This window comes from Dipodomys spectabilis, unplaced genomic scaffold (genome assembly GCF_019054845.1).
Source record: "Dipodomys spectabilis isolate Male_0828 unplaced genomic scaffold, ASM1905484v1 ptg000297l, whole genome shotgun sequence".
Taxonomy (NCBI): domain Eukaryota; kingdom Metazoa; phylum Chordata; class Mammalia; order Rodentia; family Heteromyidae; genus Dipodomys; species Dipodomys spectabilis.
In genome coordinates this window covers 3,017,549-3,045,548 of record NW_024870974.1, presented here as the reverse complement: position 1 = coordinate 3,045,548, position 28,000 = coordinate 3,017,549, and the positions used below count along the sequence as shown (strand labels likewise).

At 41.1% G+C, this 28,000-nt stretch overlaps 1 protein-coding gene across 2 annotated transcripts in view; it reads left to right on the top strand.

Moving 5' to 3' along the window:
- The window catches only part of Sgms2 (sphingomyelin synthase 2), a 73,615-nt gene that overhangs the window by 33,807 nt on the left and 11,808 nt on the right, over positions 1-28,000 (top strand). Inside the window, exons 1-3 of one of the 2 annotated variants that reach the window (XM_042701877.1) lie at positions 1,327-1,345; positions 17,429-18,106; positions 24,211-24,328. In XM_042701877.1, the coding sequence (XP_042557811.1) occupies positions 17,652-18,106; positions 24,211-24,328 (573 nt within the window). In that variant the 5' untranslated portion in view covers positions 1,327-1,345; positions 17,429-17,651. Of the gene's footprint in view, positions 1-1,326; positions 1,346-17,428; positions 18,107-24,210; positions 24,329-28,000 lie in introns of those variants that run through there. The other variant, XM_042701876.1, reaches the window with a different exon arrangement.

The following is a 28,000-nucleotide window of genomic DNA, read 5'->3' as shown; positions in this document are numbered from 1 at the left end:
TAATTTTGCGGACTAATACCATAAAAAAAAAAGCTGGACTAGAAGTATGATTCAAGTGGTAGAATACTAGCCATGAGCAAAAAAGTTGAGCAAGAAAGAGCATGAGATACTTAGTTCAATCTCCAGTACCTACACACACACACACACACACACACACACACACACACACACACACACACACACACACACACACACACACACACACACACATTTAGGAAGCCTCTTCAAGCTTTTTATTTCGGTCAGAATTAATTATCTTGGGGCTGGGAAGGTGGCTTAGTGGTAGAGTGTTTGCCTTGCATGCATGAGGCCCTGTGTTCAATTCCTTAGCACTACATAAGCAGAAAAAGCTGGAAGTTCAAGTGGTAGAGAGCTAGCCTTGAGCTGAATTGCTGAGGGACAGTGCCCAGGCTGAGTTCAGGCCCATGACTCACATACACACACACACACACACACACACACACACACACAATTAAGTATTTTGAAAATCATATATTGAAAAACTACGTTAAGATCATGGTCATGGAGAGTTGTTTGGGACTCCTTAGATCTCACTGAGTTCTGAATTTAGGTCTAGGGTTTGTTTACTTTTTAAAAATAGCTTACAGTATATCTCATCTTCTGTAAGATAGGTCACAATAAAAAAAAATCAGCAGTAGTACTCACTATACAATTTGTAGGTGGGAACAGGAGGGAAAAACTGGGGGAGCATGGGGGAAAGAGTGACATTGTCCAAAAAGAAATGTACTCATTACCTGACTCATGTTACTGTAACCTCTCTGTACATCTCCTTTATAATAACAATAAAAGTTAAAAAGAAATAAAGAAGAAAAATCAGTCACACAGCCTAAACCACAGTTCAGTTAGATGGAATTTGGAGGCCTTGAATTTGGTAGTTCACCCGATTTTGCCTACAGATGGCCGTGTCTGAGGCACCGTGGGAAAAGGTAAGGTTACCGTGGGGCAGTTGAGTGTGTAGGCTGGTACATTCATTCAGCAGCCACGCTAGGGCTTGAAGGCCAGGAGCTTGGCTAGTGGCCAGTGTGACACCAACACAAATAAGATGTGGACTCTGTCCTCACAGCTTGCAACCAGCAGAGCTCAGATCCCTGAGCCAGAGAACTCTATAACTGTAAGCCTGGCGATAGACATGTATGGTTGTAAACACAAGGGGAGAAAGCCCGTGGTTTTCCATCCCGGTTGGATTTTCTAGGAGTTCTTACTTTTTCGGAGAGAGATCACAATGTTAGGGAAAACGGTTGAGTCTGGTTCCACAGTACCCGGATCATGACGATGATGATCTGTTGTGGCTGAACCGGGCTCCGAGAGCTGAAAGAGAAGAAAGGTAGGTCATCAGAGCTTTTCTTCTTCCTGAACTTGAGGAGTTTCATTCTGGCAAGTCTGGGTGAGGCCAATTGGCAGGTAGCCAAGGAAGTGGTCTGTGTTAAAATCTGGGAACAGAAAGGCTTTGGGAGAGTGGCTCTCAATGTCTTTGAAAGTCTGTCATGACTGTGAATGTTGAATTATTTACAATCTCTAATCATTGGCACAATACCTGAGTAGATGGCACCTTTTAATTCGAGAGCAATTGAGGTTTTTAAAAAACTATTTGCTTATTTATTCAGTTTTTGAATGCTGGGGACAGAACACAGAGCCTTGCACAGGCTAAGCAATGATTCTACCACTTAAGCTGCACCAGCTCCCCCACATTTTTTTCTTTTTCTGCTGGTCATGGGGCTGGGAATCAAGGCCTGGGAGCTCTCCCTAGGCTCTTTTGCTGATGCTCTACCACTTGAGCCACATCTCCACTTTTAGCTTTTTTGGTGGTTAATTGGAGTCTCATGGACTTTCTTCCCCCAGCTTGGCTCTGAACCATGATCCTTAGATCTCAGCCTCCTCAGTAGCTAGGATTACTTTTGTATGAATTTAGACTTTAGTGTTTCATAGGAGTATGATAGAAAACTGTATTAACCATTATTCACAACTTTCAACTAGAGAAGCCACTTGTAACTTCAAAGAATTTAAGTAAACATACTTACTTTGCTTATTTTTATTTTTTTTTCAGAGAGAAATTTGTTATTTTTTAATAAAGTTCTGATATCTGTCCAGCTGCATTTCATAGTCATTTGCCTTAAGGTTGGGTGTGATTGTGTCTAGGGTTAAAACTGAGGTGAGGGGTTGGGGATTTCACTCAGTGGAAGAGCACTTGCCTGGCTAGTGCAAATCCCTGAGTTCAGTCCTCAGCCCGGGAAGGGGGGCGCGGTCAGCAAGAAGGGGAAAAAATTGAAATACTCAACTGCTGAGAAAAAGGGGTTAAATCTAGGTGGTCAGGAGAGGGAGTCAAGCTGAGATGATGGCTGTGATTTCATGGAGTCTTACCAACTGGAGGGTTGGTGATACAGTTTGCTCAGAGAAGAAACAAAGGAAGAGACAATTCTGGTAGAATAAAATGACAGATGTAGTTAGTTAGAAAGCATTTGCCTGTTCCATTCCCAGGGCTAAGAGTGAGTAAATGGAATTCCTTTTTTTCCTTTAGAGACATCTCTATCAATCTGGAGTCACGATTATCATTCATAAGAGTGTCTCTGAAATATAGACATCAAACTGCTGCGTTTAATTGTGTTCAATATAAGCTTTGGAAATGGCCTTCCAATCTCCTATATGGTTCTTGCTACACCTTATGCCATAGATGTTCTAGAAACAAACAGAAAACTCATTTCCTTGGCTGTTCCCTGGGGTGCAAGAAATAGAATTAATTTCTCTTAATATTCTTAAAATGTAGATACCAATAGCATTTTTTTTCAGGGGGAGGGAGTTGCTGGTCCTTGGGCTTGAACTCGGTGCCTGAGCACAATCCTCAAGGCTAGCACTCTACAGTACCACTTAAGCCATTCAACTTTCGGCTTTCTGGGTAATTAATTGGAAGTAAGTATCTCACGAATTTTCACATGAATTGACTTGGTCCTTTTTATATATGCACAGTTTTATGAGAGTAAGAATGTAGTTCCATTTTAAAACGTTTAATGCATCTCCTGGATATTTCAGTCTCCAACTATAGACATTTAGATTGTTTTGATATTTTAGTGAATTTCTTAGGAGGCTATTTTTTTCTGTATGCTTGTTCCAAGAGAAATTCTCAGTGGTGTAGAGTTGCTATTTCAAGAGACAGACACATGTTTAAAGTTCATTATATGGATAAAAAGATATTTTCAAATGAATTGTACAAATTTATGATCTTACCAACAATTCAGTATAGTATCTATACTCCTTTATGATGACAACATAAATTACATTTGTGTGCACGAGCTAATAATACCAGGCCCTGCATTCTACATTAGCTTCCTTGTTCATGGCTGAACTCTGCCATTTGAGCCACTCTTCCAGCCCAGCTTTTTACTGGATAATTGGAAATGAGAGTTTCAAAAACTTTTCTGTCTGGGTTGGCTTCAAAATGAGAATCTCCCAGTCTTAGTCTTAATCTCCCAGTATCTAGGATTACAAATGGCATGAGCCACCTTTGCCCAGCTTAAATTACATCTTAAAGATTCAAAGTAAACTTCCAGTGTTCCTTATCCATAAAGTACAATAGGAGTGGGTGTCTATGTGTCAGTTTACCAGTGAGACATTCTGTGGGAAGTTCCTGTTCTTAGTAATTGGGAGACACTTAGTCACAGAAACTTTGTAGCTAAGATTTGTCATAGAGGACTTAGAGGGAAACCCATTCCATTAGAAGTTGTTGCTCTTAGCAATTGGACCTCTTCTACTAAAATGTGTCAGAAAGGAGCCATGTTCATTCTCTCAATGGAATTGAGAGTAGCTTTCACCTGTTCCCCAAGGGAGTGTGAGAATAAAACACTGACATAATAAGCAAGGAGAAGTTAGCAAGAGCAAAGGCCCTACTAGAAGCTGGGATTCCAAGAAATGCTCCCCAAATGCTCCCAATTGTATTTTATACATTACTTATGTAGAATTCAAGTACTAATATTCAAACTGAGTATGCTTGTTTACATATAATAACCTAACAATTCCTACTACATAGATTGATTTTTTTCCCACATTGATAAATCTTAATTGAAGTTGTGTTTATTCTTGCTATGATGGAAATGCACCGTCTTAACATTAAAAACTAGGCATGATGGCATACACTTATCCTAGTTATGGTGGGAAGCATAAATAGGGAAGGAAGGTCTAGGTCAGCCCAGACCAAAAGCAAAACCTATTTGAAAAATAACAAATCATTGGTGGATTATACTTATAATCCTAGCTACTCAGGAGGCTGAAATCTAGAGGACTGTGGTTTGAAACCCAACCTGGGAAGAAAAGTCTATGAGATTCCCATCTCCAAAATAACCAGCAAAAAGCCAGACTGGAGTTATGACTCAAATGGTAGAGTGACAGTTGAGCAAGCAAGCCAAAAGACAACACAAAGCCCTGAGTTCAGACTCTGGTACTAGCAATACCTGCATACATACATACATACATATATACAGTAACAAAGGCAAAAGGGACTGGCTCAAGCATGGCTCAAGGAATCAGGTCCCACTTGGCCAGAATAAAGTTCCACATCCAAACACCAGTACTGGGAGAGGGGGAAAACAAGGACTACCTGCAGATGGGTACATACTTGGGGACCTTCCATTTCCTTAATTTTTCAGTGTTCCATCCTTACTACCAGGAAGGACGCTTTCAAAATCGCTAAGCTGCTGTTACTGTCTCCCTCGAACTCATTCTGTTGGTGCAGAGCACTAACAAATATAATAATGTTGCATTTTCAGTAAATATCCCCATATCTAATTCTAGACTTGAGACCTCTACCAAGAAGTCAATATTAAAGTCTGTCTAGGTATCATTTCTACATCGAAGCTGGAGATGGTGTAAGCTTCCTGTGCTGAGGTATGCATGCAACCCTGTATAACCACTAATGGACTGCCCGCTTAGCGTGGCTTTTCTTTCCTTCCTCTCCTATCTACCTGGGTTTTTGTTTTTTTGTTGTTGTTGTTTTTTGGTCATCTTTTCTTCTCTTTTCTTTCTTTCCTTTCTCTTTTCCTTCTTTTCTTCTTTCCTTTCTTTTTCCTTTCTCTTTCTCTTTCTTCTCTGCTCCATTCCTTCCTTCTTTCCATGTCAATACTGGGACTTGAGCTCAGGGCCTGGGAACCGTCCCTTAGCTTTTTCCCTCAAGGCTGGAATTCTACCATTTGAGCCACAGCTCCACTCAAGCCTTTTGGGTGATTAATTGGAGATAAGAGTCTCACAGGCTTTTTCTACATAGGCTGGCTTCAGACTTCAATCCTCAGATCTTAGCCTCCTGAGGAGGTATGAGCTCATTCTCCACCTTCATCTCCACACTGGGGAAGGATTATCGAACTCCTTTCTGTAGGTTTTTAATGTATTTTTTCCTACTTTCCAAAGCAAAGTAGAACTGTTCTCTTCTAGCACAACAGTAAACTGAACCGTGCTCAAGAAGTCATTTCTAAAGATGTGATTCAGTAGCCTGCTTACATCTCCCTATGCAACTTTTTGGAAATAGAAAAATACACCATTTGGTCAGTATGTGGCCACCAGAGAAATCAATAGGTGCATTTCTAAAATGATCTGAAGGGCAAAAGACAAAAGATCTATATGAAAGTAGAGAGTTAGGACGCTATTTTTAAAGGAACAGGTCTCTCCCTCCCCACCCTGATTTTTCCTGCAATAAAATTATACTTCTAAATCAAATACAATTTTTATGGTTGACTAGGATATATACTGTTGACTGTGATCTATTGACTTCCCTACAATAAGACCTCTCCTTTCTTTTCGAAAGGCCTATGCAGTTTGGGGAATAGACAGTAAAGCCAGGGTACTCAACTTCTGCATTTCTTTCTCTCTCAGACCAGGTCAACCTTCTTAAGAAAAATAAATATATTATCACCAATGCTATACTTAAATGCCTTTGAAAATAGAACTTTTAAAAAGTGTTTCAGATACCTTTCATATCAACAGGCATTCTGTGCAGCTTCCCCTTGAAGATACAAGTATTCAAACAAAACTGGAAATGTAGGAGTCAGTCATTAGCATGGTTGTTCAGTTAGTCTGCTGGATTTAACCTTTGTGGTAAAGCCCTCAAGGGTTTCTATTAAATAAGTGTTGGCTGTTTGGTTTGACCATTAAACTTGGAGCAAGGGAGGCAAGTTATGGGGCTGATATCTATCTGGTACAATTGTGTGTGTGTGTGTAAATTGATAAAATTATAGTTATAGATAAAATTATAGATTATTGGAAAGCAGCTCCGCTCATAACACAGTTAAATAACTGTGTTGCATAACACAGTTATTATTTAGATTATTGAAGGAATAAACATCTTTTTATATTAGAAGGATTTTCCTATGCTAAAGTAAATAAGCATTTTAACAGAGACAAGTCATCAATACAACTTATTCTCCTAGCCCATGAATTACCAGAATTCACTGTTAGTAAATCCAGAAAGGAGTGGACATTACAATACTTCTACCATCTCTTCCATCTTCCTTCCATCCCTTCTTTTTTCCTTTTATTGGGGTGCTGGATGTTAAACCCAAGACCTTATACACACTAGTCAGACATTCTACCATTGAGTTATTCCTCTCAGCCCCAAGCCTAATTTTTTTTTTTTGGGGTCCAGTTGTGGGGCCTGAACTCTGGGCCTGGGCACTGTCCCTCAGCTTTTCAGCTCAAGGCTAGCGCTTTACCTCTTGAGCCACAGTGCCACTTCTGGCTTTTTTCTTTTTGTTTAGTGGTGCTGAGGAATCGAACCCAGGGCCTCCTGCATGCAAGGCAAGCGCTCTACCACTGAGCCACCTTCCCAGCCCGTAGTCTAATTCTTTTTATTGGACGCTGCAAACACCTAGATAAAGGAACAAGTCATCACTGGAGTTTTCTCATCCCCTGTCCTCCCAAAATTCTGCTCAATGTGGGAGGAAAAGGGATGGGGAAGGGAGTTGAGACTTAAGCCATCATTTATCAAGGCTTAGGAAAAGCTGCTTTTGAACTTCCAACTTAGACTATACCTGAAAAGTGATTTCAAAGATTATCTTATTTAAATATTATTGGGGGGGGGCAGTACTGGGGCTGGAACTCAGGACTTCTTGATCTTCCTTAGCTTTTTCACTCAAGGCTAATATTCTATCATTTGAGCCATACCTCCACTTCCAGCTTTTTGCTTGTTAATTATTGCTAAGAGTCTCGTGGAATTTTTTTGCCCCTGTGGCTTAGGGCTATGATCCTCAGATCTCAGCCTCCTCAGTAGCTAGGATCGCAGGTGTAAGGTATAAACCCTTTCAAAGATTATTTTAAATAAGATCCCCTAATCCTTCACTTTATTTTATAGCCCTCTTTGATTTCAGGATCTGCATAACCTGTCTATCTAGCTAATGACCTGTCTGTCCATCTGTTTGCTAGTTGTCCTCTCTCTCTAGGCTTTGTTCACTTAACCTCATGTTCAACGCTGCCGTGCAGAATGGCTAAGTTGTCCTTCCCTGGGACAACTCACCTCTCCTATTGCTGATCTCAGCCTCATACCTCCATGCTATAATCCTCTTCCTCCAAAATACACCTGAGTCAGAGCCATAACCAGAATTTGCCAGTCGCCAATAAAAAAGATGAACAGCCAGGAAATCGTCTAGGAAAAGAAGCCAAATTTGAAAACATCCTATGGAACATTTTGAAAGTCAGATCCCACTGAAGCAACATTTCAGGATCGATTTAGCTGAGGCCAAAAGGGTTGTTAGCAGCAGCACTGTTCTCCAAAGCGTAGATGATTCCCTTCTTGAGAAATACTCTCGCTCCCACCAGTTATTGTTCTGAGATTTGCACAGCTAATATTTGCTCTGGGTGAGCATTTGGTTCAGCTGTTTAATATAGCCAGCCCCCTCCACCCATCACTTCTAATCTAACTCAAAGTCAGGAGCAGGTGACCCAGTGGTGGAGCATTTTGCTAGTGTGCTCAGCGTCCTGAGTTCAATGCTGGGCACCACAAAAGTAAAAGCTCAGTAACTCATCATGAATTTTGATTAATTCTGTTGGACAGCTCCAAGTTTATTTTTGGAGCATCGTTTACATAAATTCTGTTAAACACTTTGCTTTTTATTGGCTCATGTGGTCATCAGAAAGATTGGAACTGTGTGCTATTTCAGAATTACTGCCAATGAAAGGCCCGCCGGCTTGACAGTGCAGTGCCTATAAAGAGATAACTGAGCCTGGAAGTAAGCAACAGAATGTGGTATTTCCTTTGCTACTTCCTTAAAATGGTTTTAGCTGGGCACGAGTGGTTCAACACCTCTATTCCTAGTTACTCAGGGGGCTGAGATCTGAGGATCATGGTTCAAAGCCAGCTCCAGCAGGAAACTCTTATCTCCAATTAACCACCAGAAAACCAGAAGTGATGCTGTGCTCAATGTGGTAGAGTGCTAGCCTTAAGCAAAAGAGCTCAGGGACAGCATCCCGGCCCTGAGTTCAAGCCCCACAACTGAAAAACAAACAAACAAACACATGTACTCTTGTCGGATATCTTTTATTATAACTCAGTATTACAAAGCTCATTCATTGTAAGGGTAAAATTGTACAAGTATCTAATTCTATACAAGTATCATTATTCTCTAATTTTGTACAAGTATCACTATTATCTGACTTTGTGTCATTTTTCCAATGCCGAAAAGAAGAATTAACAGTCACACCTAATCCCAGGTAATGACTGATTACCTCCTGTCTTTATTTTTTGTGCCAATACTGGGGCTTGAACTCAGGGACCTGGAACTCTTAGTTTTTTCACTCATATTGACACTGTAACCCTTGGTCCACACCTTCACTTTTTTTCCCACTTGTTAAATAGAGATAAGAGTATCTTAGAGGGGATTTTTCTGCCTGGTCCAGTTTCAAACCATGGTCTTCAGACCTCAGCCTCCTGAGTAAATAGAATTACAGTTGTGAGTCACCAGCACCGGCTCTTGATTTCTTTTACAACAACTAGATAATAACTCAATCCTCATCTAATTTAATATAGTTTGGTTAATAAATACCAGTTATAATAAAAAATATCCTCTGCCAAGAATATATAAATTGATTGAAATTGATTTTCAAATTATTTTTTACATTAAATTTTTTCCCAAGATAATCACTTGCTGAAGTGTTACCAGATACATTACAAGGTTGTATGCTTCCCTAAGTCAAACCCTATTTTACTGAAAAAGATATGGGACCAAGTGGTAATATAAACACTTATGATGTAAGCCAGGCATGGTACTACACACCTATACAGTGTCAGCCTCCCTAGTGCTGGGATTATAGGTGTGTAGTACCATGCCTGGCTTACATCATAAGTGTTTATATTACCACTTGGTCCCATATCTTTTTCAGTTTTCTTGAGACACGCTGGTATCAAACTCCTGGCCCTCTTGTGTCTCAGGAAAAACTTAAAATAGACAGGCACAGCTCATCGAAATAGGAGGATCATGGTTTGAGACCAGTTGGGGAAGGGAGATATTAGTGAGATCTCATCTCAACAGACAAGCTGGGTTCATGTCGGAATCCCAGTTACAAGGGTGCATAAATGAAGGATCATATACATAGTCTAGGCCAGCCTAGGCAGAAAAAATGAGACCCTATCTAAACAATAACTAAAGCTGAAAGGGCTGAACCTGTGGTTCAAGTGGTAGAACACTTTCCAAGTAAATGAGAGGGTTTGGGTTCAAACCACAGCACTAGCAAAATTTTTTAAAAAAACATAAGAATAAGGGTTCCAGAGGTCAGGTAGACTTTGGTCAAGTGTAGACTTTGTTCTTCCTATTTCTCTGCCTTTGGGCAACTTCCTTTCTCTCGATTTCATTTCTTTAGTATTGGGGTAACAGTATTTCCTAGAGTTGTTATGATAATACACCAATAAAGTACCTGGCATATAACATTTGCTGAGAAGTAGTATTTGGTAGCTACTATATTCTATAACTGGAGATATTTAATGGCTTCCGGTAACAACCAAATTTTCTTTGGTAAGATCTGAGAAAGCTTTTGTGTCTAAGAAACTCCTCAACCATTTGTTTCAAGTGAAATCGGTGCAATCAAGTTTTGCCTTCAGACTGAACTCTGCAAAGCCATTAAATTGAATGTCGACATCATTTTCTTAATTCGTATGTGTAGGGATACATTTTCTTTGATCGTTGTTTAGCTTCTGCCTTTAACAGATTCATTCTTTTAAACATTAAAACCCACATGTAAACTTAGATATGGTCTCTTAATTTTTCATCTGTATTTGCTGGTAGGTGTGGTAGCAGGACAGGCTGAGCCCTGGGGCTTCATTTTTTTTTGGGGGGGGGGGGTGTCCGGTCGTGGGGCTTGAACTCTGGGCCTGGGCGTTGTCCCTCAGCTCTTCAGCTCAAGGCTAGCACTCTACCACTTGAGCCACAGCGCCACTTCTGGCTTTTTTATTTTGCTTATGAGGTGCTGAGGAATCGAACCCAGGGCCTTATGCATGCAAGGCAAGCACTCTACCATTGAGCCAGCCCCCAGGGCTTCATTCTTGAGGCACAGGTGCCTTCACAGATCCTCCAATGAGAAATGTAGAAAGGGACTCATGGGAGTGTCCAAATGGCCTAAGCACTTGAACATTTTGTTATAGCCTTGACTTACAAGATGGCCCATAGTCCCTTTCCCATTTTTCTTTTTAAAACTTCTTGAACAGAGTCTCAGGGTCATAACAAATTGGGAGAGAGACTCGACAAATGGGACTACCTTAAAATAAAAAGCTTCTGCACAGCTAAAGCTATTGCAACCAAGCTAGAAAGACAACCAACTAATTGGGAAAAAATATTTACCAGCAATATATCAGACAAAGGGGTTAATATCCCTCCCAAAATTAACAAACCAATTACTAAATGGACAAGGGAACTAAAGAGAGACTTCTCAGAAGAAGAGATAAAAATGGCAAAGAAACACATGAGGAAATGTTCATCATCCCTGGTTGTGAAGGAAATGCAAATAAAGACAACTCTAAGATACCACCTTACCCCAGTCAGAATGGCCCACATCCTCAAGTCAGCCAACGACAAATGCTGGAGGGGATGCGGAGAAAGAGGAACCCTATTACACTGCTGGTGGGAATGTATACTTATACAACCACTTTGGAAAGCAGTCTGGAGGGTCCTTAGAAAGCTAAAGATTGACCTCCCTTATGACCCAGTCAAACCACTTCTAGGCATCTACCCTGAACAACAGGAACCAGTATACAGGGACACATGCACCTCCATGTTTATTGCAGCACTGTTCACAACAGCCAGGATATGGAAACAACCCAGATGTCCCATCACATATGAATGGATCCAAAAATTGTGGTATCTATACACAATGGAATATTATGCAGCCATTAGAAAGGACAAAATAATGACATTTGCAGGGAAATGGGTGGAGCTAGAAGAAATCATGTTGAGCGAGGTAAGCCAAGAGCAAAGAGAAAAACGGTACATGGTCTCCCTGATAAGTGGATGTTAAATCCCATGGTCTCCCTGATAAGTGGATGTTAAATCCAAAATGTTAGGTGATATGACAAAATTAACAGGAATTAATTAAGAAACAAAGAACTTCCACTCATCTGGTTGAACCACTACTAAATAACCCCATGCTGCTGATCACATGTATGGTATATATGTGTACACTGGAGGGGAACCAGGAAGATGACACAGAACTAGAGGGAATCAGGGAAAAACATACAACAGGGGGACCCATTAGCTGCACAGGACATTGACCAAAATGAACTAAGCAACTTAATGGCAGCGATGGGAGGGAGGGAACAAATGGGAAAGAGGGAACAGCTGACGCTATGCAAAACAAAAGAAATGCACATATCACCCAATGTGGAAGAAATAACTGTATCGCAAAGCTCATAGAACTCATAAATGTGATAGACCATGATAGACAATTTGTTCCAGGAAAGTTAGAATGTGTTTGTGACTTTAACTGAGCATCATGATCCCACAATACTGTGAAATTTGTCAAATTATGTAATCACTTAATCACAATTAAAAAAAATATGATTTTAAAAAAACCATAGCCTCTTAAACACTTTCTGAGTACTACATTTCCTACTCAAATAGAAGTTTCTGCTTAATTGGCTTCCTTGTTTTCCTATTTTTAGTATTTGTGTCTGTCTTGGAGTTTTATAGTTATACAAGTTGAAAACATTCTTTTTGGGAAATGCTTGAGACCAGAAATGCTTCAGGTATTGAATGCTGTCAGGTCTTGGAATAATTGCATATACATGATGAGATATCTGGGGGATGGGACCCATGTTTAAGTACAAATTCATTTGTGTTTCATAGGTCCTTTACATAATCGTAAAGCTAAGAGTGTATACATTAATCCATTAGTATGGGGTATAATGTCACTGGAAAGGTTTGGGATTTGAGCACATTCCAGTTTTTGCATTTTCAAATTAGGGATACTCATCCTGTATCCTCACTAATTGTAAAGTAAAATGAGCTAATTTATTGAAATTAACTCTTGTCTTAGAGATTAGGCTGTCTCTAAAATTTCTCTTGCAAGTAGCTATTTAAATTCAGCCAGGTGCTGGTGGCTCACACCTGTAATCCTAGCTACTCAGAAGGCTGAGATCTGAGAATTGAGCCAGCCGTAGCAGAAAAATCCTTGACACTTTTATGTCCAATTAACCAGCAAAAGCTGGAAGTGGAGGTGTGGCTCAAGTGGTGGAGCACCAGCCTTGAGCACCATAGCCAATGAGAGTGGAAAGTGAGAGGCTCTGTGTCAAAAAAATCATAAAAATACTTTATGTTCATCTTATTTCCTTGGGATAAACTTATGGGATAGAATTATAGTGTAGAGACTTCATGGCCCAGCATTTGTTATGTGATACAGTCTAACAGAACAAAGCCTGTTGCCATGTCATTCTGATTCCATGATGAACTTCAGAACACCTGTCAAATAACCAAAATAAAATTTAAGAAAACCCACAACCTGTTGATGACTAAAGTAACATTATATATTAATGTAGTATTATTAAGCTCTTGATGATTTAATATCTCAGCTGCCCTTCCATGAATATGTTATAGCTTGGCGTTTTCTTTGATAACTGGCTGTGTTAATTTTTGTAACTTTCTTCATGGAAGTTCTGAGCATTCATTTGGATGTGAGGTCATTTTTGTCATTGGTATGGTGACTGCATCCATAGCCAATGGTTGAGTATGGCAACCGTACTTTTATTAGGCTTTGTAACAGCTTACGGCTGGTCCTTTAAGGAAGTTTTTATGTGTTTTGTTTGTAACACAGAACCAAAATGAATGTGGTTTTGTGTGAACTCCTTGATCTCGCATATATATTTCCTGTATGTTTTTTTTTTCAATAATTACTTGCCTGCTTTCTTTTTCTGGTCATGCTTTACTGGCTAAAACAATGTTAAGAAGTTGAGATAGGTATGACCCATTTTCAGACTACTAGAAGTATATTCTTCTCCTAGTAAAAAATTTTTAAAAAGCTGGGGAAAATGGTGGCTCACACCTGTGATCCAAGCTACTCAGGAGGCTGAGATCTGAGGATCATGGTTGAAAGCCATCCGAAGAAGGAAAGTCCATGAGACTCATCTCCAATTCACCACCAGAAAACAGAAGTGTATCTGTAACTTAAAGTGGTAGAGCACTAGCCTCGAGTGAAAAGGTTCAGGGAAGCACCCAGGCCCTGAGTTCAAACCCCATGACAAACAAAAAAAAGAAAAAAGAGCAGAGATAATAGAAGAATAGAAGATAGAAACCCAACTAAGTGTAAGCATGTGTTTTTATTTTAATTTAGCAGAAAGATTTCTAGAGGTCATTTAAGAGTGCAAAATGGGACCTTTGCCCACAGGATGCCAGAGAACAGTGTAATTACATTCCAATGTGATATTTATGTTGATAAACTATAGCTATACAAAGTTTTGTTCATTCTACTGAATAATTTCCCCTCACAGAACTAAGTAGATGTTGAGCCCTTTAGCTCCAATCAATAGAAGCCTGTCTTGTGTGTGTATGTGTGTGTGTGTGTGTGTGTGTGTGTGTGTGTGTCTATGTGTGTCTGTGTGACTGTATGTCTCTGTGACTGTGTGTCTGTGTGATATATTTTGCCCCAACTGCTTCCAAATTAGAAACCTTTTACATTTCTGGAACATACCACACTTAAGTTCTAAAATTTATACTAGCAAAACAATATCAGTATACTAAACATTTCAGTGTTTTGCCTTTGCTTTCCCAGGGAGATGAATAGAGACCTTGAACATTTTCAATATTATCTAGGTTACCATGGCAGTATTTTGTAATTTGCGAGAACTGAGAAATCTTGTAAGTTGTTTTGTGCTCTGGCTTGGTAACCTAAACAAATGAACAAGTACATCGTGGAGAGGCACAAATGAATCCTTTGTCATTTTCTTGCCTGCTGCTGGGAAAAGTTGACATAGGAATGAGTATGTTGTCATTGCCATCTTAGTGACAAATAGGAGTCCCAAGGTTGGTTCACCCTTCCCAGGGAAGGGTCAATTTAGAAGATTTAAGATCTGAAGATTGGAGCTGGGAAGGTGGCTCAGTGGTAGAGGGCTTGCCTTGCATGCATGAGGCCCTGGGTTCGGTTCCTCAGCACCCCATAAGCAAAAAGAAAAAAGCCGGAAGTGGCGCTGTTGGCTCAAGTGGTAGAGCGCTAGCCTTGAGCTGAAAAGCTGAGGGACAGTGTCCAGACCCAGAGTTCAGGCCCCACAACCAGACTCAAAAAACAAACAAACAAAAAGAAAAGATGTGAAGATTGCAGTTCAAAGCCAGCCTAGACAGGAAAGTCTGTGGGGCTCTTATCTCCAGTTAACCTCCAAAGGAAGCCAAAAGTAGAAGTGTGGCTCAAGTGGTAGAACACCAACCTTGAGCAAAGAAAAAAGAAAGCTAAGGGACAGCATCCAGGCCTTGAGTTCAAGCTCCAGTACAGACACACACATACACAATCTTAATTTTCCACTAATGGTAATGGACAGGCATGGCACTCAAGTGCCTATCCTCCCAGGAGCACAAACCTCTATATGATTAATTATCTCAGTCATCTCATGGAAGTCTCCTGAGGTAGACAGCTGACTATTTCCTCTTATTAAAAAAACAAACAAACACAAAACTAACTAATTAGATTTTCTTTTATTCCACATTCTGAGTTCTACAACTAGGTTAGCTACCTTATAGACCCTATCTTCAGCTGTCCAGTGGGTAAATGCAGCTTCAAAATCACTAGCCTCTTTCCACTAGGAGCACCAGCCTAGCCCACATCTGGCGTGTTGAAGTTAAAAGCGAATGGGGATGACAGTTTGGCAAGATAAATGGGCTAGGCTAGAGCTGACAGGAAGAGACAGACAGTGGCTGGGTTAGGGCCTGGCATCTCCCTGGCGTGGATGGTTTGCTGTTGAAATTAGCTTAATGAGGCTGGTCTTCATTACACTTAGTAATCTCTTCATTACTGCCCGCTGCGGAGAATAGCCATCAGGCCAGAGGCGCCCTGGGCTTTTTTACCCTGCTCCATTGTGTTGACTGAGGGCTTTTCAAGGGTACAAGAGGAATGCACAGTTTTAGTAACCTTTCTTGCCTCTCATCCTTTCATTTTTCTCTTCCAAGCCAACCTGGACAGCAGGTCACCTCCTGAAGGTGACCGTGTATGTAGTGAGAGTCAGCTGCCAGTGGTTCACACGTGTAATACTCGCTACTCAGGAGACAGATCTAAGGACAGCGGTTTAAAGGCAGTCAAGGCAGCAAAGTCTGTGCAAAAAGCCAGAAGTGGAGGTGTGGCTCAAGTGGTAGAGCACCAACTTTGAGTGGAAAAATAAATCTAAGAGACAATACCCAGGCCTGGAGACCAAGCCTCAGTCCTGGCAAGCACACATGTGTGCGCGTGCGCACGCACACACACACACACACACACACACACACACTTAAATAAATGTATGAAATGAGCAGTACATTCCTGGCCTTGCTTTCCCAATATGAATAGTCCATTCAGCCTTCAACTGTCTTGTCATTGTGGTTCTATCGCCTTGGGTAAACTGCAGATGAGCCACTGGCGCCAGGCTGAATGCTGCCATTTTAACTTTTTCTTTCATTAATTATGGGCTTAGGTGTTGCTGCATTGACCTTGTTCTCATTATCCTTTCCCCGAAACTTCCCTGAAAGGGAGGATTTTTAAACTTGAAGGATTATGCTAAAGTTGTACAGTATACTCAGGGTGGGGACTAATTATGAGGTTTGAAAGCTTCAGGTGGCTGGGTTAGTAGCATGACTAAAATAGTGCTTTCCTAAATTGGGAACAGCTGGGCTGTGTCGCTTGCTGGTATAAAAGTCCATAGTGGAGCTGTGGGTGGTAAAGAAGTCTTTGCCTGGTGGAATCGAAGGAACTAAAGCCAAAGGTTCCTTTTCCCTAGACTCACCGTAGGTAAGTGCCCCTACGTGGACTGTCTTTTTTGTTTGGTAGACATTGTGATGGTTATAGATCAGAATATTGTTAGTCACTAATTTTCCCATGCCATTTGTTTTTTTTTAATTTTTATTTATTTTTTATTGTGAAAATACTGTACAGAGGGGTTACAATTACATGGGCAAGATAATGAGTACATTTCTTATCAAGCATTGTAGCCTCCTCCTTTGTTTCCCCTTCCCATCCCTTCCCATTCTCCTCCCACCCCCCACCCAATCTTCCCATGCCATTTGTATACATTATTATATCCTTCAACAAATTTAACATGTTTCATAAATGAAGCATAGCTAAGGCTTTGGCTATCTCTTTCTCTTTTGCATTTTGAAGGCTCTAGGCTTTGTGCCTCTCCGAATACCAACAGATAAACTGAGACAGTGCTGCTAGAAGTGTCTTGACTGTGTAGTTCTGGAATCTGTTCTTAAAAGTAGTTACCACACAGTCCAAAGGAGATATATATGAAAATTAGAAAGTGGGTATTTCGACAAGTGCAGAGAGTAATAATTATTCACGGTATAGACACAACTCACCCAGGAGGTTAATTCTTGCTTTAAATTTCATAGAAAAGATCCAGGCTCAGGAAGGAGTGATGTGGTCTCTGGGCAGGTTCTAGGTTATTATGACTTCATAGTTAGCAACAAGTAATAGCGCCCCAGGAAAGTTTTGCCATGTGGGGGCCTGACTTCTTTGGAAAGAAATTGAAAGAAAACTGATGGGTAGAATGTTCCTATTTAATTCTTACGTCAGCTCAAAAAGAGACAAGAATTCCAAGATTAAACAGTTCACTATTTCTCAAATGAAAGTCGATCTTGGCAACATTCACTTAGTTCTGACAGTGTCTTTGTAAAGCAAAATGGCTCTGACACTTGATTCCTTATTTTGAGAATGTTTTTGTTTTGGATGGCTGATAATTGGACAAGCAGAGTTTCTGAATGTACTTTTGTTCTGTTTTTAGGTAAGGCAGCAGCATCTTCCGTGCGGAAGGAAAATCCCTTCACGAAAGCCATTCGCCGCATGGGAAGATCAAATTCAACCGCTGCCGACTGCATTTGGTATTAGGAAACAAGATTCTAAGAGTCCATGTTCATCTGGGAAACAGAAGGATTCAAGAAAGTTAGCTTTCCACAAAGAACGAGAACTTACACCATCTCCTTTTTGATCTGAACACTTGGGGAACCATGGATATCATAGAAACAGCAAAACTTGAAGAACATTTGGAAAATCAGACCAGTGATCCCACAAACACTTACACAAGACCCGCAGAGCCTGTGGAAGAAGAAAATAAAAATGGGAACAATAAACCTAAAACCTTATCCAATGGCTTGCGAAAGGGCACCAAAAAGTACCCGGATTATATCCAAATTGCTATGCCCACAGACTCGAGGAACAAGTTTCCCCTAGAATGGTGGAAAACGGGTATTGCTTTTGTGTATGCACTCTTCAACCTGGTTTTGACAACCGTCATGATCACAGTCGTGCATGAAAGGGTCCCTCCCAAGGAGCTCAGCCCTCCACTTCCAGACAAATTTTTTGATTACATTGATCGGGTGAAATGGGCATTTTCTGTATCAGAAATAAATGGGATTATATTAGTTGGCTTGTGGGTCACCCAGTGGCTATTCCTGAGATACAAGTAAGTATGTCTGGGTTTTTTTGGAGGGGCGGGGGGGGGGGGGGAGGGGCCTGTTTTTGTTTGTTTGTTTGTGCCAATCCAGGCTTGAACCCAGGGCCTGGGCACTGTCCCCGAATTCTTTTGCTCAAGGCAAGTGCTCTTCCACTTGAGCCACAGCTCTACTTCTGGTTTTTTGATGGTTAATTGGAGCTAAGAGTCTCATAGATTTTCCTGCCTGGGTTGGCTTCGAACCCTGTGATCTTACCAGATCTCAGCCTCCTGAGTAGCTAGGATTGTAGTCTTGAGCACCAGCACCCACCCAGTTCTTGGCTTATTGTTAAGAGAGCTGATGTTATTGTAATTGAAATGACTTTCTTCAGCTTCTAACCATTTTAGCCTTACTAGATATCAGATGAAAGGAACAATAGATCTACCACACTGGATAAATTCAGTCACTCTTTTTTCCAGGACTGTGTATGGAATAGGTTTGAAGCTAAGTTGAGGAATAGCAAGTTGGTGGCAAGCCTGGTGGGTGACTCAGATTTCATGAATTTCAGGAGCAGTGCCTTTTTCCAGCAATGTGGTGCTATGGTATTTTATTGGAAAAAAAATTAAGAGGCTTGGAGTAGCATGCTTGTGATGTTTGGGGTTCTTGCCAGGTTAAGGAGAGTAGGCGGGGACGCTTCTTTCTCCCTTACTCAAGATGAGATGACTCAGGTGGTCAACTCATCAATAGCTTGCACTGAGGTGTGTTTGTCTTTAGAAGTTCCAATTCCTTCAGAAATTTAGACTCAGCGGCCAGACATCTAGTCACAAGTATCTGTTGAAGAAACTGAATTTAGAACTGGTATTCTGTGGCTTGGGTTTTAGATTTCTAAAAGAAAATTCTTCTTTCTTTTCCTCTGGCACCATCCAGGGGCTCGTGGTCTACTGGGTTCAGCCACTCCATCTCCCTTCCCCTGGTTTCAGAATGGGAGGGAATCAGGAGGGAGCAAGGCCAGGTTTGTTCTTTTCTCAAAAGTATTTTTTTTTGAGGGAGTGGGGGGTCCAGTCGTGGGGCTTGAACTCTGGGCCTGGGTGCTGTCCCTCAGCTCTCCAGCTCAAGGCTAGCACTCTACCACTTGAGCCACAGCGCCACTTCTGGCATTTTCTTTTTGCTTATGTGGTGCTGAGGAATAGAACCCAGGGCCTCATGCATGCAAGACAAGCACTCTACCACTGAGCCACCTTCCCAGCCCCTCAAAAGTATTTTAAAATTGGGCACAGTTCTGAAATAGTGGTGTCTGGCTATGTGAATTCAGACTTCCAGTCTATAAAATCTAAGGACCCTCACAGCCTCTTACATCCCATTCTCCATTCATATCTTTGACTTCTACTGAGAGTTTAGTAATTAATCACAAAATCTGCATCTGATCAAAATTCTACTCATAGTTTGGGGCTTAAAAAAAAAAAACAAACCTATGCTAGCCTCATTGATACATCTTGAAAATTCAGTGTCAAATAAGATTTCAGTGTTCATGCCACAAGAATATTTTATTCATTTATGCATTCATTCATTTATTTATTTATTTATTTATATCTTTCTACCAGTACTGGGTCTTGAACTCAGGGCCTTTCACTCTTGCTCAGCTTACTTGATCATGGCTGGTACTCTACCGCTTGAGCTATGTCTTTAATTTCCAAGATCATTTTGTGTTTTTTTGTTTTGTTTTGTTTTGGTTGATCACCGTGTTGCTTGAACTCTGGGCTTGGGCACTATCCCTCAGCTCTTCAGCTCAAGGCGAGCGCTCTACCACTTGAGCCACAACACCACTTCTGGTTTTCTAGTGGTTTATTGGAGATAAGAGTTTCACGGACTTTCTTTGGACTTTCCTTGTCCGGGCTGGCTTTGAACCATGATCCTTAGATCTGTCTCCTGAATAGCTAGGATTATAGGCATGAGCCACCAGCACCCAGCCCAAGATCAGTTTTAGAACAAAGAATTTGTGCTGTAGGTTTTTCTAGTTAGGTGTTACTCTGTGATTATTAGAAGAATTCAACCTGCCTTTGCCAAAGACTTTCCCAAATGTAACTCTGTAGTTTTGAAAACTTAATCTACAAATGTAGATAATTCCTAAGCATTTTCCTTAATATAAGTCTCTAAATGTTTCCTGGGTATGTTTAAATAAAAGACAAAGCTACCAACTGTCCTGTATTTACTAAGAAATGAATGGCTTCTCCAAGTGTTCTTCATGGTGTACTTGATGCTAGAAGCAAAGAATAAGGAATTGGAATGTGGCAAGTGCACCTGTCTAGCAAGCACAAGGCTCCTGGTTCAATCCCCAGTACTGGCAAAACCAACAAACAAAAGCAAAGAATGTATTTGTTGAGTGTCAGTATTTTTCTTTTTTGTGTGTCTAGAATTGACATGGCATAACAGACCTCCTTAGGCCCCAGATGTTTTCTTTTTCCTTTCATTTGCAGTTGAATTTTCTTACTGTGTATGTGGAAAGATAAATTTTCCAAAGTCTGGGTAGTAGCTGTATGATATCCTGTGGTAGAGCTTTGTACCATGTTTTATTGGAATCATCTCCTAGCTGATCTCACTGCCTCTCCATTGCCATCTTCAATTTCACCCAGGCAGAACTCAAGTAGCCTGCCTGGACCACACATTTTGTGGTATCGGCTATCTCAGTCATAGCTGGTATGGGTTTGCCTTTTTACTTTTTACTAACTGGTGGAATAATTCTCATAACCTGTTTGAATATCAGCCAAAGGAGAAATTCTATTTGTACTCTCTCCCCCCACTTTAAAAGCACCTCTGAGTGTGGTGCCAGTGCAACATGCCTATTCGGGAGGCTGAGACCTGAGGATCGTGGTTCGATTCCAGCCCAGGCAAACAAATCAGAGAGACTGTTATCTCCAATTAACTAGCAAAAAGCTGGAAGTAAGGGTGTTGCCCAACTGGTAGAGCACCAGCCTAAGTGAAAAAGCTAAAGGGTAGCACCCAGGTCCTGAGTTCAAGCCCCAGTACTGGCAAATCAAAAAAAAAAAAAAAAAGAAGGGAGGGAGGGAGAAAGGGAGAGAGGAAAGGAAAGAAAAAAAGAAAAGTTCACTTCTCAAAGATTGTATGTTTCACCTGTTAATTTGCTGTTTTGAGGCTAATGGAGCTCAGATGCTGGAATTGACTCATAATTTCTGTTTATTATTTGACTTTGCCCAGTAGCTCAGAGCATAATTCAGAACAGTGCTTCTGTTGTAGGGCCTGGGATTGAATCAAAGGATGAATCAGTGCTTGCTTAACCAGGGGGACAGATTACAGTTTGATGGCCTGTCCTTTTGGGGACTACAGAGGCAGAACTGAAGTGGCAAGTCTTAGAACAAATACTTTAATCTACCAGCCTAGTCTAGGTAATATACCTTTCTACGTTATTTTACCTCAACGTGTGTGTGTGTGTGTGTGTGTGTGTGTGTGTGTGTGTGTGTGTGTGTGTGTAAATATATATATATTTTTTGGGTCCGGTTGTGGGGCCTGAACTCTGGGCCTGGGCGCTGTCCCTCAGCTCTTCAGCTCAAGGCTAGCACTCTACCACTTGAGCCACAGCGCCACTTCCAGCTTTTTTCTTTTTGCTTACGTGGTGCTGAGGAATCGAACCCAGGGCCTCATGCATTGCAAGGCAAGCGCTCTACCACTGAGCCACCTTCCCAGCCCCCTGTGTGTATAAATATTTACCCTGGAATAGTCTTTAAATAGCTGCTGATGACAGGCATCTAATATATATATATATATATATATATATATATATATATATATATATATATATATATATATATATATATTTGTCATAATTCTTTTAAATTAGAAATCCTAGGAGTTGGCTGATCCTTGATTCCTATCAGACCCATAGTCTTGGAGAATACTTAAATATGCCCCGATAGTCTAGAAATCATTGGTTCCAAAAGTTTGGGTGCTCTGAGAGTAGACCTACAGTAATATGTCCTAGAGAAGTTACACCTTAAAATCCTAAGGGCTGTGTGCATCTCCATTTGTTTTCCATTTCCAAAGCCCCCAATTACAAATCTAAGAATAAAAAGGGCACTATCACCATGACTGAAAGTGAGGACGCTCAGAACCTTGGTGTTCATTTAGGAACTATGGGGCAATCATGCCAGGAGCAGGGCTCCTGCTTGGGGCACAGTGTGCTCAAAGTCAGCCACCAGGAACTACTGCCTTGGGCTGAGAATCAGGAAGAGAATCTCAGGGCACGGTGCCCACCAACGCAGCATTCATCACCAGCTCTTGACAGTGAAAAGGGGGATTTTCGTTGTTTATGTCAGTGCCTTCCCTCACCCCCTCTCTTCTTTCTTACCTTTTAATTCTTGGCCTGTTCTCTTATTTTTTAACTTGTTTTTGATACTTGAGAATGTAACAAAAATCTTGGCCACATGAGTGGGGTATGGTAGGCGATGGTTTGGAGCAGGTATATGTTGTATAATGTTCAAATATAATGCACCATAGCTGTCTCTCCAAACTCTTATCATTTCTTTCTGTCCCCCACCCCCCTTTTTTGTGCTAGGATGAAATCAAGGCCTCATACTTGATAGGCAGTCATTTTAAACGTTAGCTACATTCCTATAGCTACACTTCAGTCCTCTGTGTATGTGTGTGTGTGTGTGTGTGTGTGTGTGTGTGTGTATGTATATATTTGCACGTGCGCACACCAGTGTTAAAACTTGAATTAAGGGCCTCACACTTTTTCACTCAAGGCTGGTACTCTACCACTTGAGCTACGCCTCCACTTCAGTTTTTGCTGGCTTATTGGAGATCAGAGTTCTCTCTGATTTATCATCTTAGACTGGTTTTGAACCTTAGTGCTCAGGTCTTAGCCTCCTCAGTAGCTAAAATTGTAGACATGAGCCACCAACATTATAATTTCTTTATGGTAGAAATACTCAAAATTCCTTCTCCTAGATTTTTGGAAATGCACGTAGACTACTGTGACTGGTATGCCATGCAAGAGCACACTGAAACCACTTGCTCCTGACTAATCTAGGACATCTTGGTCCATCTGTCTGCATTCCTCCTCCCCCCAGTGCTCTTCCCAATCTCAGTGATCACCATTCTAACTCTCAATTGCTAGGAGATCAACTTTATTTTTAGATTTCACATAGAAGCAAGAGCCTGTGGTCCTTGTGTGTGTAATATTACTGGCTTATGCTTTCAACCTAAGGATCCCTAGTTCCATCCAAGTTGCAGATGACAGCATTCATTCATCTTTATAGTATTCCACTGGTATATGTACCACATTTATCTATTCATTGGTTGAGATTGATACTTAGATTGTTTCCATTTCTTGCTTATAGTGAATAGTGCTGAAAAGAATATGAGCTTAAAATCTTTTGGGGGAAGCAGGGACAAAAAAGGAAAAGCAATTCCTGCACTTCTATTTTTCCTTCCCTCTTTCTGCAAAATCAAGACTGAGTAAAATAAGAGTAAATTGATCTGTTTACAGTTTTACTACAAAACGTCCTTACATATATTATGGTACTTTGGCCATATTTAAAATGGAAAAAAAAAATCTATTCAGTTCAAGGCAAGAGTTCAGGTGTAAGTTGTCACAATAGCTTTGGCTGATCCCCAGGTAAACCTTGCTTATTATATAGCAGGCATCTAATTGGTTGTCACACATCCCTATGTGTCCAATTATGTATATCACCTGCTTCATTAGTTTATCCCTCTGAGACCACGGCTCACTTACACCTTTGATATGTTCTCAAGAGGATTTTATTAATCCGTGACTTGACTGAAAAAGCAAAGAGGTTTCATTGAATTCTCTGGCAAAGAGTGACTATTTTAGGAGAGAGGATTATCTAGATTTTTTCATCAGCTTTAGCCATCTCCCCATCCCATGCCCACACACTTTGTCCTTTGGGACCCCAAACCATCTGGATACACTGAGATATGTGAAATTCACCATGGAATTGTTGGATGGGCCGCTCATAAGGAAGCTTCTAAACGCTGTGAAACTGACGCTTGTTGATGGCATTCTGTCATTATTCTTTAATAGGTTACCCATTGCTTTCTCTTACAGAGGAATAGAAACAGCAAGTCAGCTTGCTTATCTGCATGCCTCTGCTTTCTTTAGGTCAATAGTGGGACGCAGATTCTTTTTTATCATTGGAACTTTATACCTGTATCGCTGCATTACAATGTATGTTACCACACTCCCAGTGCCAGGAATGCATTTCCAGTGTGCTCCAAAGGTAAGACTCTGAGCTCCCAACGAGAGGAAATCAAGAAAACAATTATTGATTGCCTACTCGGTCATAAATTCTTCTACATACCTTCATAGGTCTTAACTAACATCTAATATGCAAATCTATATTTCTTTAGATTGGTAGGAGCAGATATAAAAAGGTGTTCATTAAGAAATATACATCTTTATGCTGGGTCCTGGTGACTTATGCCTGTAATCCTAGCTCCTCAGGAAGCTGAGGTCTAAGGATCTCAATTTGAAGCTACCCCAGGCATAAAAATGCATGAGAGTCTTATCTCCAACTAACCAGCAAAAAGGCAGACGTGGATGTGTTGCTCAAGTGGTAGAGTGCCTTGAGCAGAAAAAAAAAAAACTAAGTGAAAGAATGCCCTGAATTCAAGCCCCAGTACCAACAACAACAAGCAAAAAAGAAATGTATGTCTTTATTTATACAATACGTTTTCTACTAACTTGAGAATTACTGTTTTTCTTCTTTTCCACTTTCTTATTTATTTCCACATCCAGACATTCACACAGTAGATACTGGACCCTAAAGTAACTGATAGGAGTCTCTACTTCTATTCTGTTGAGGGGTGACCAATAGGAAATAAATACATCATGTGCCCTATGGTAACAACACTGACAGTAGGAACTGTCTTATAGAAAGTTCAAGAAAGAGTTTTCTTTAATAAGCCAGTACTTCAACAGGAGCCACGTGAGGGAGGAGCTACCTCAAAGAGCTAAGAGCCCCTTGGCCAAAAAAAAGATGGAGTGGGGAGAGGAAAGGTTAGTTACAGTGGGTTGGAGGAAGAGCACTGAGCAGAGAAAGTGGATGGTGCTGGCCACGGGTCTCAGAGGATCTTGAGGCCAGGGTGGGAATCTGAACATTGAGTGTAACAGCAGAAGGAATGGGAAGCCATTCAACTTGGGCTGTGTGTGCTGGATCAACTGAAAAGTGCTCGTGACTCGGGGGAATGGGCGGGAGAGAGGAAAGTTGAGCCCATAGTTTTTCCACAGTTGGCAAAATGGAGGGGCCTTTTTGCAGATTCTCATGTGAGGATGTCTCTTGAAACGGTCCTAGGCAACAATTCCTTTCCCCCACACCAAACAGGAGAAAACATAGTTCCTGACAGAGCTGATTTACAAAATGAGCTTACAAAAATGATGGGCTTTCTGGACAAAGGAGCAGAGTGTAACATTCTATTTTACTGAACACTGTGCAGATGCCGGAGGTGAAAGAAAAATAGAGGTGTTTGAAAGCAGCCAGCCATCTCCCTTACCAAATATAGGTGTGGTTTGGAGAAGCTGTAATTTTCTAAAGCCCTCAAAGCAGAAAGTTGTCTGTCATTAAAACTGTGTACATATTGAGTTTAAACATTGGTTGACTTTTTAGTGAAACTAATTTAAGGCACAGAAGGAGTTCAGAAGCATAATAAACACTACAGATGGCCTCATTTTCTGTGTGTTCAATGGAGAAATGACCTGAATAAAGGAAGGCAGAGCCATTCTAGCAACAGATGGGGTTTTCAGGGACGGATTGCTATGATTACACAAAGAAGGTAGATTAGAGATTGTCCTGTGTGGAGGGGGCTGGGAAGGTGGCTCAGTGGTAGAGCACTTGCCTCGCATACATGAGGCCCTGGGTTCAATTCCTCAGCACCACATAAGCAAAAAGAAAAAAGCTGGAAGTGGCTCTGTGGCTCAAGTGGTAGAGCGCTAGCCTTGAGCTGAGGGACAGCGCCCAGGCCCAGAGTTCAAGCCCCACGACCGGACCAAAAAAAAAAAAAAATTAAAAAAAATAATTTGCTCCAACTGGCAATCCAGGCATTGGTTTGCTGTCAAATAGCTTATGTTCTTCCAAGTGTGTTTAGATAAATGTTGGCCCATTTGTTATTAAATGATGAGATGAAATGATTTTATTTTCCTGGAACATTTTGCTATATACAAGACTATTTGGGCCAGGTGCTGGTGGCTCACTCCTGTAATCCTAGCTATGTAGGAGGCTGAGATCTGAGGATCACAGTTCAAAACCAGCCCATGCAGGAAAGTCCACGAGACTCTTATCTACAATTCACCACCAGAAAACCAGAAATGACTCTGTGGCTCAAGTGGTAGAGCACTCACATTGAGCTGAAGAGCTAAGGGACAGCGCCCAGACCCAGTATTCAAGCCCCACAAGCAACAACAACAAAAATATTTGGCTAGAAAGCCAAATATTTATGAGAAAGCTAGGTGGCGCTCTTTCTTCTTAATTGAAGGGAAGTCAGGTTTCTTAACTAGCAGCAGCCACGTTGGGCTCTCCTGTATCTACTTTATTTTTGTGGGAAGCTGTGTGGAGAAGAGTTGTGAAGGGCACTAGAGCTTCTGTCTACTTTGGCTGTTTTTTTGTTTTTGTTTTTTGTCACTTGTAGAGCTTGAGCTGAGGACCTGGGCGCTGTCCCTGGGCTCTTTTTCTCAAGACTAGCGCCCTACTACTTGGAGCCATAGGTCCACTTCTGATTTTTCTGGTGGTTATTGGAGATAAGAGTCTTACAGAAACTTTTCTGCCCATGCTGTCTTCGAACCACGATCCTCAGATCTCAGTTCTCTGAGTAGCTAGGATTATAGAGCTGAGCCACCAGCACCCTATTAGAACTTCAGCTGTTCTGATTGATGTTTCCCTTAAGTGTCTGTACACTCAGTGTTGTGTCCAGTCACTGCATAGACTGATGTTTGAAAAGGAGATTATTAGAAAGGAAGGTCATATGTGATTGGTGATAGTAAGACCCCCCCATCAGTCCAGAATAGAAATAAAGCAAATAAACCATTGATGTTAACAGCCATTAATCTTCCCCCTTTCCCATTTCTCTACCTGCTCTCTTCTATTTTCTTTCTTCTGGATGTTCAATTTTACATTTTTACTAAACAAGATCTTGTATCCCAGGATTAACAGCTGTAGAACTCAAGCATTAACAACTAAGAAGAAAGCCAAGTGCCAGTGCTTCACACCTGTAATCCTAGCTATTCAGAAGGCTGAGATCTGAGGAGTGCAGTTTGAACCCTGCCAGGGCAGGAAAGTCTGAGAAAGTCCATGAGACTCTTAACTCCAATTAACCACCAAATGCAGAAGTAGAGGTGTGGCACAAGTGGTAGAGTGCTAGCCTTGAGCATGAAAGCTGAGGCACAGTGCTCAGGCCCCAAGTTCAAACTCTAATATGTATGTACGTACACACACACACGCACACATACACATGCACTAAGAAGAAAGAAGAGTCCGTCTGCGGTTCTGTAAATGTTTTTTTCATCAACTAGGATCAGAAATGTTCACATAGGGCCTGTAATCTTACCTACTCGGGAAGCTGAAATCTGAGGGTTGCACTTTAAAGCCAGCCTGGGCAGGAAAGTCCATGAGACTCTTATCCCAATTGATCCGCAAAAAGCTGGAAGTGGTGCTGTGGCTCAAGTAGTAGTAGAGCACTAGCCTTGAGCAAAAAATGCTCAGAGATAGCACCCAGGGCCAGAGTTCAAGCCGCATGATGAGTTAAAAAAAGAAAAAAAAAACCAAAACAAGAAACCTCTACATAGTAGTTCCTCTTGACTCAGAGGGTACAGTCCAAATGCCTCATGAATAACTTATGCTGCAAATAATACTGAACCCTACATTTACAGTCTTACTTATACATGCATGCATGTATGCATA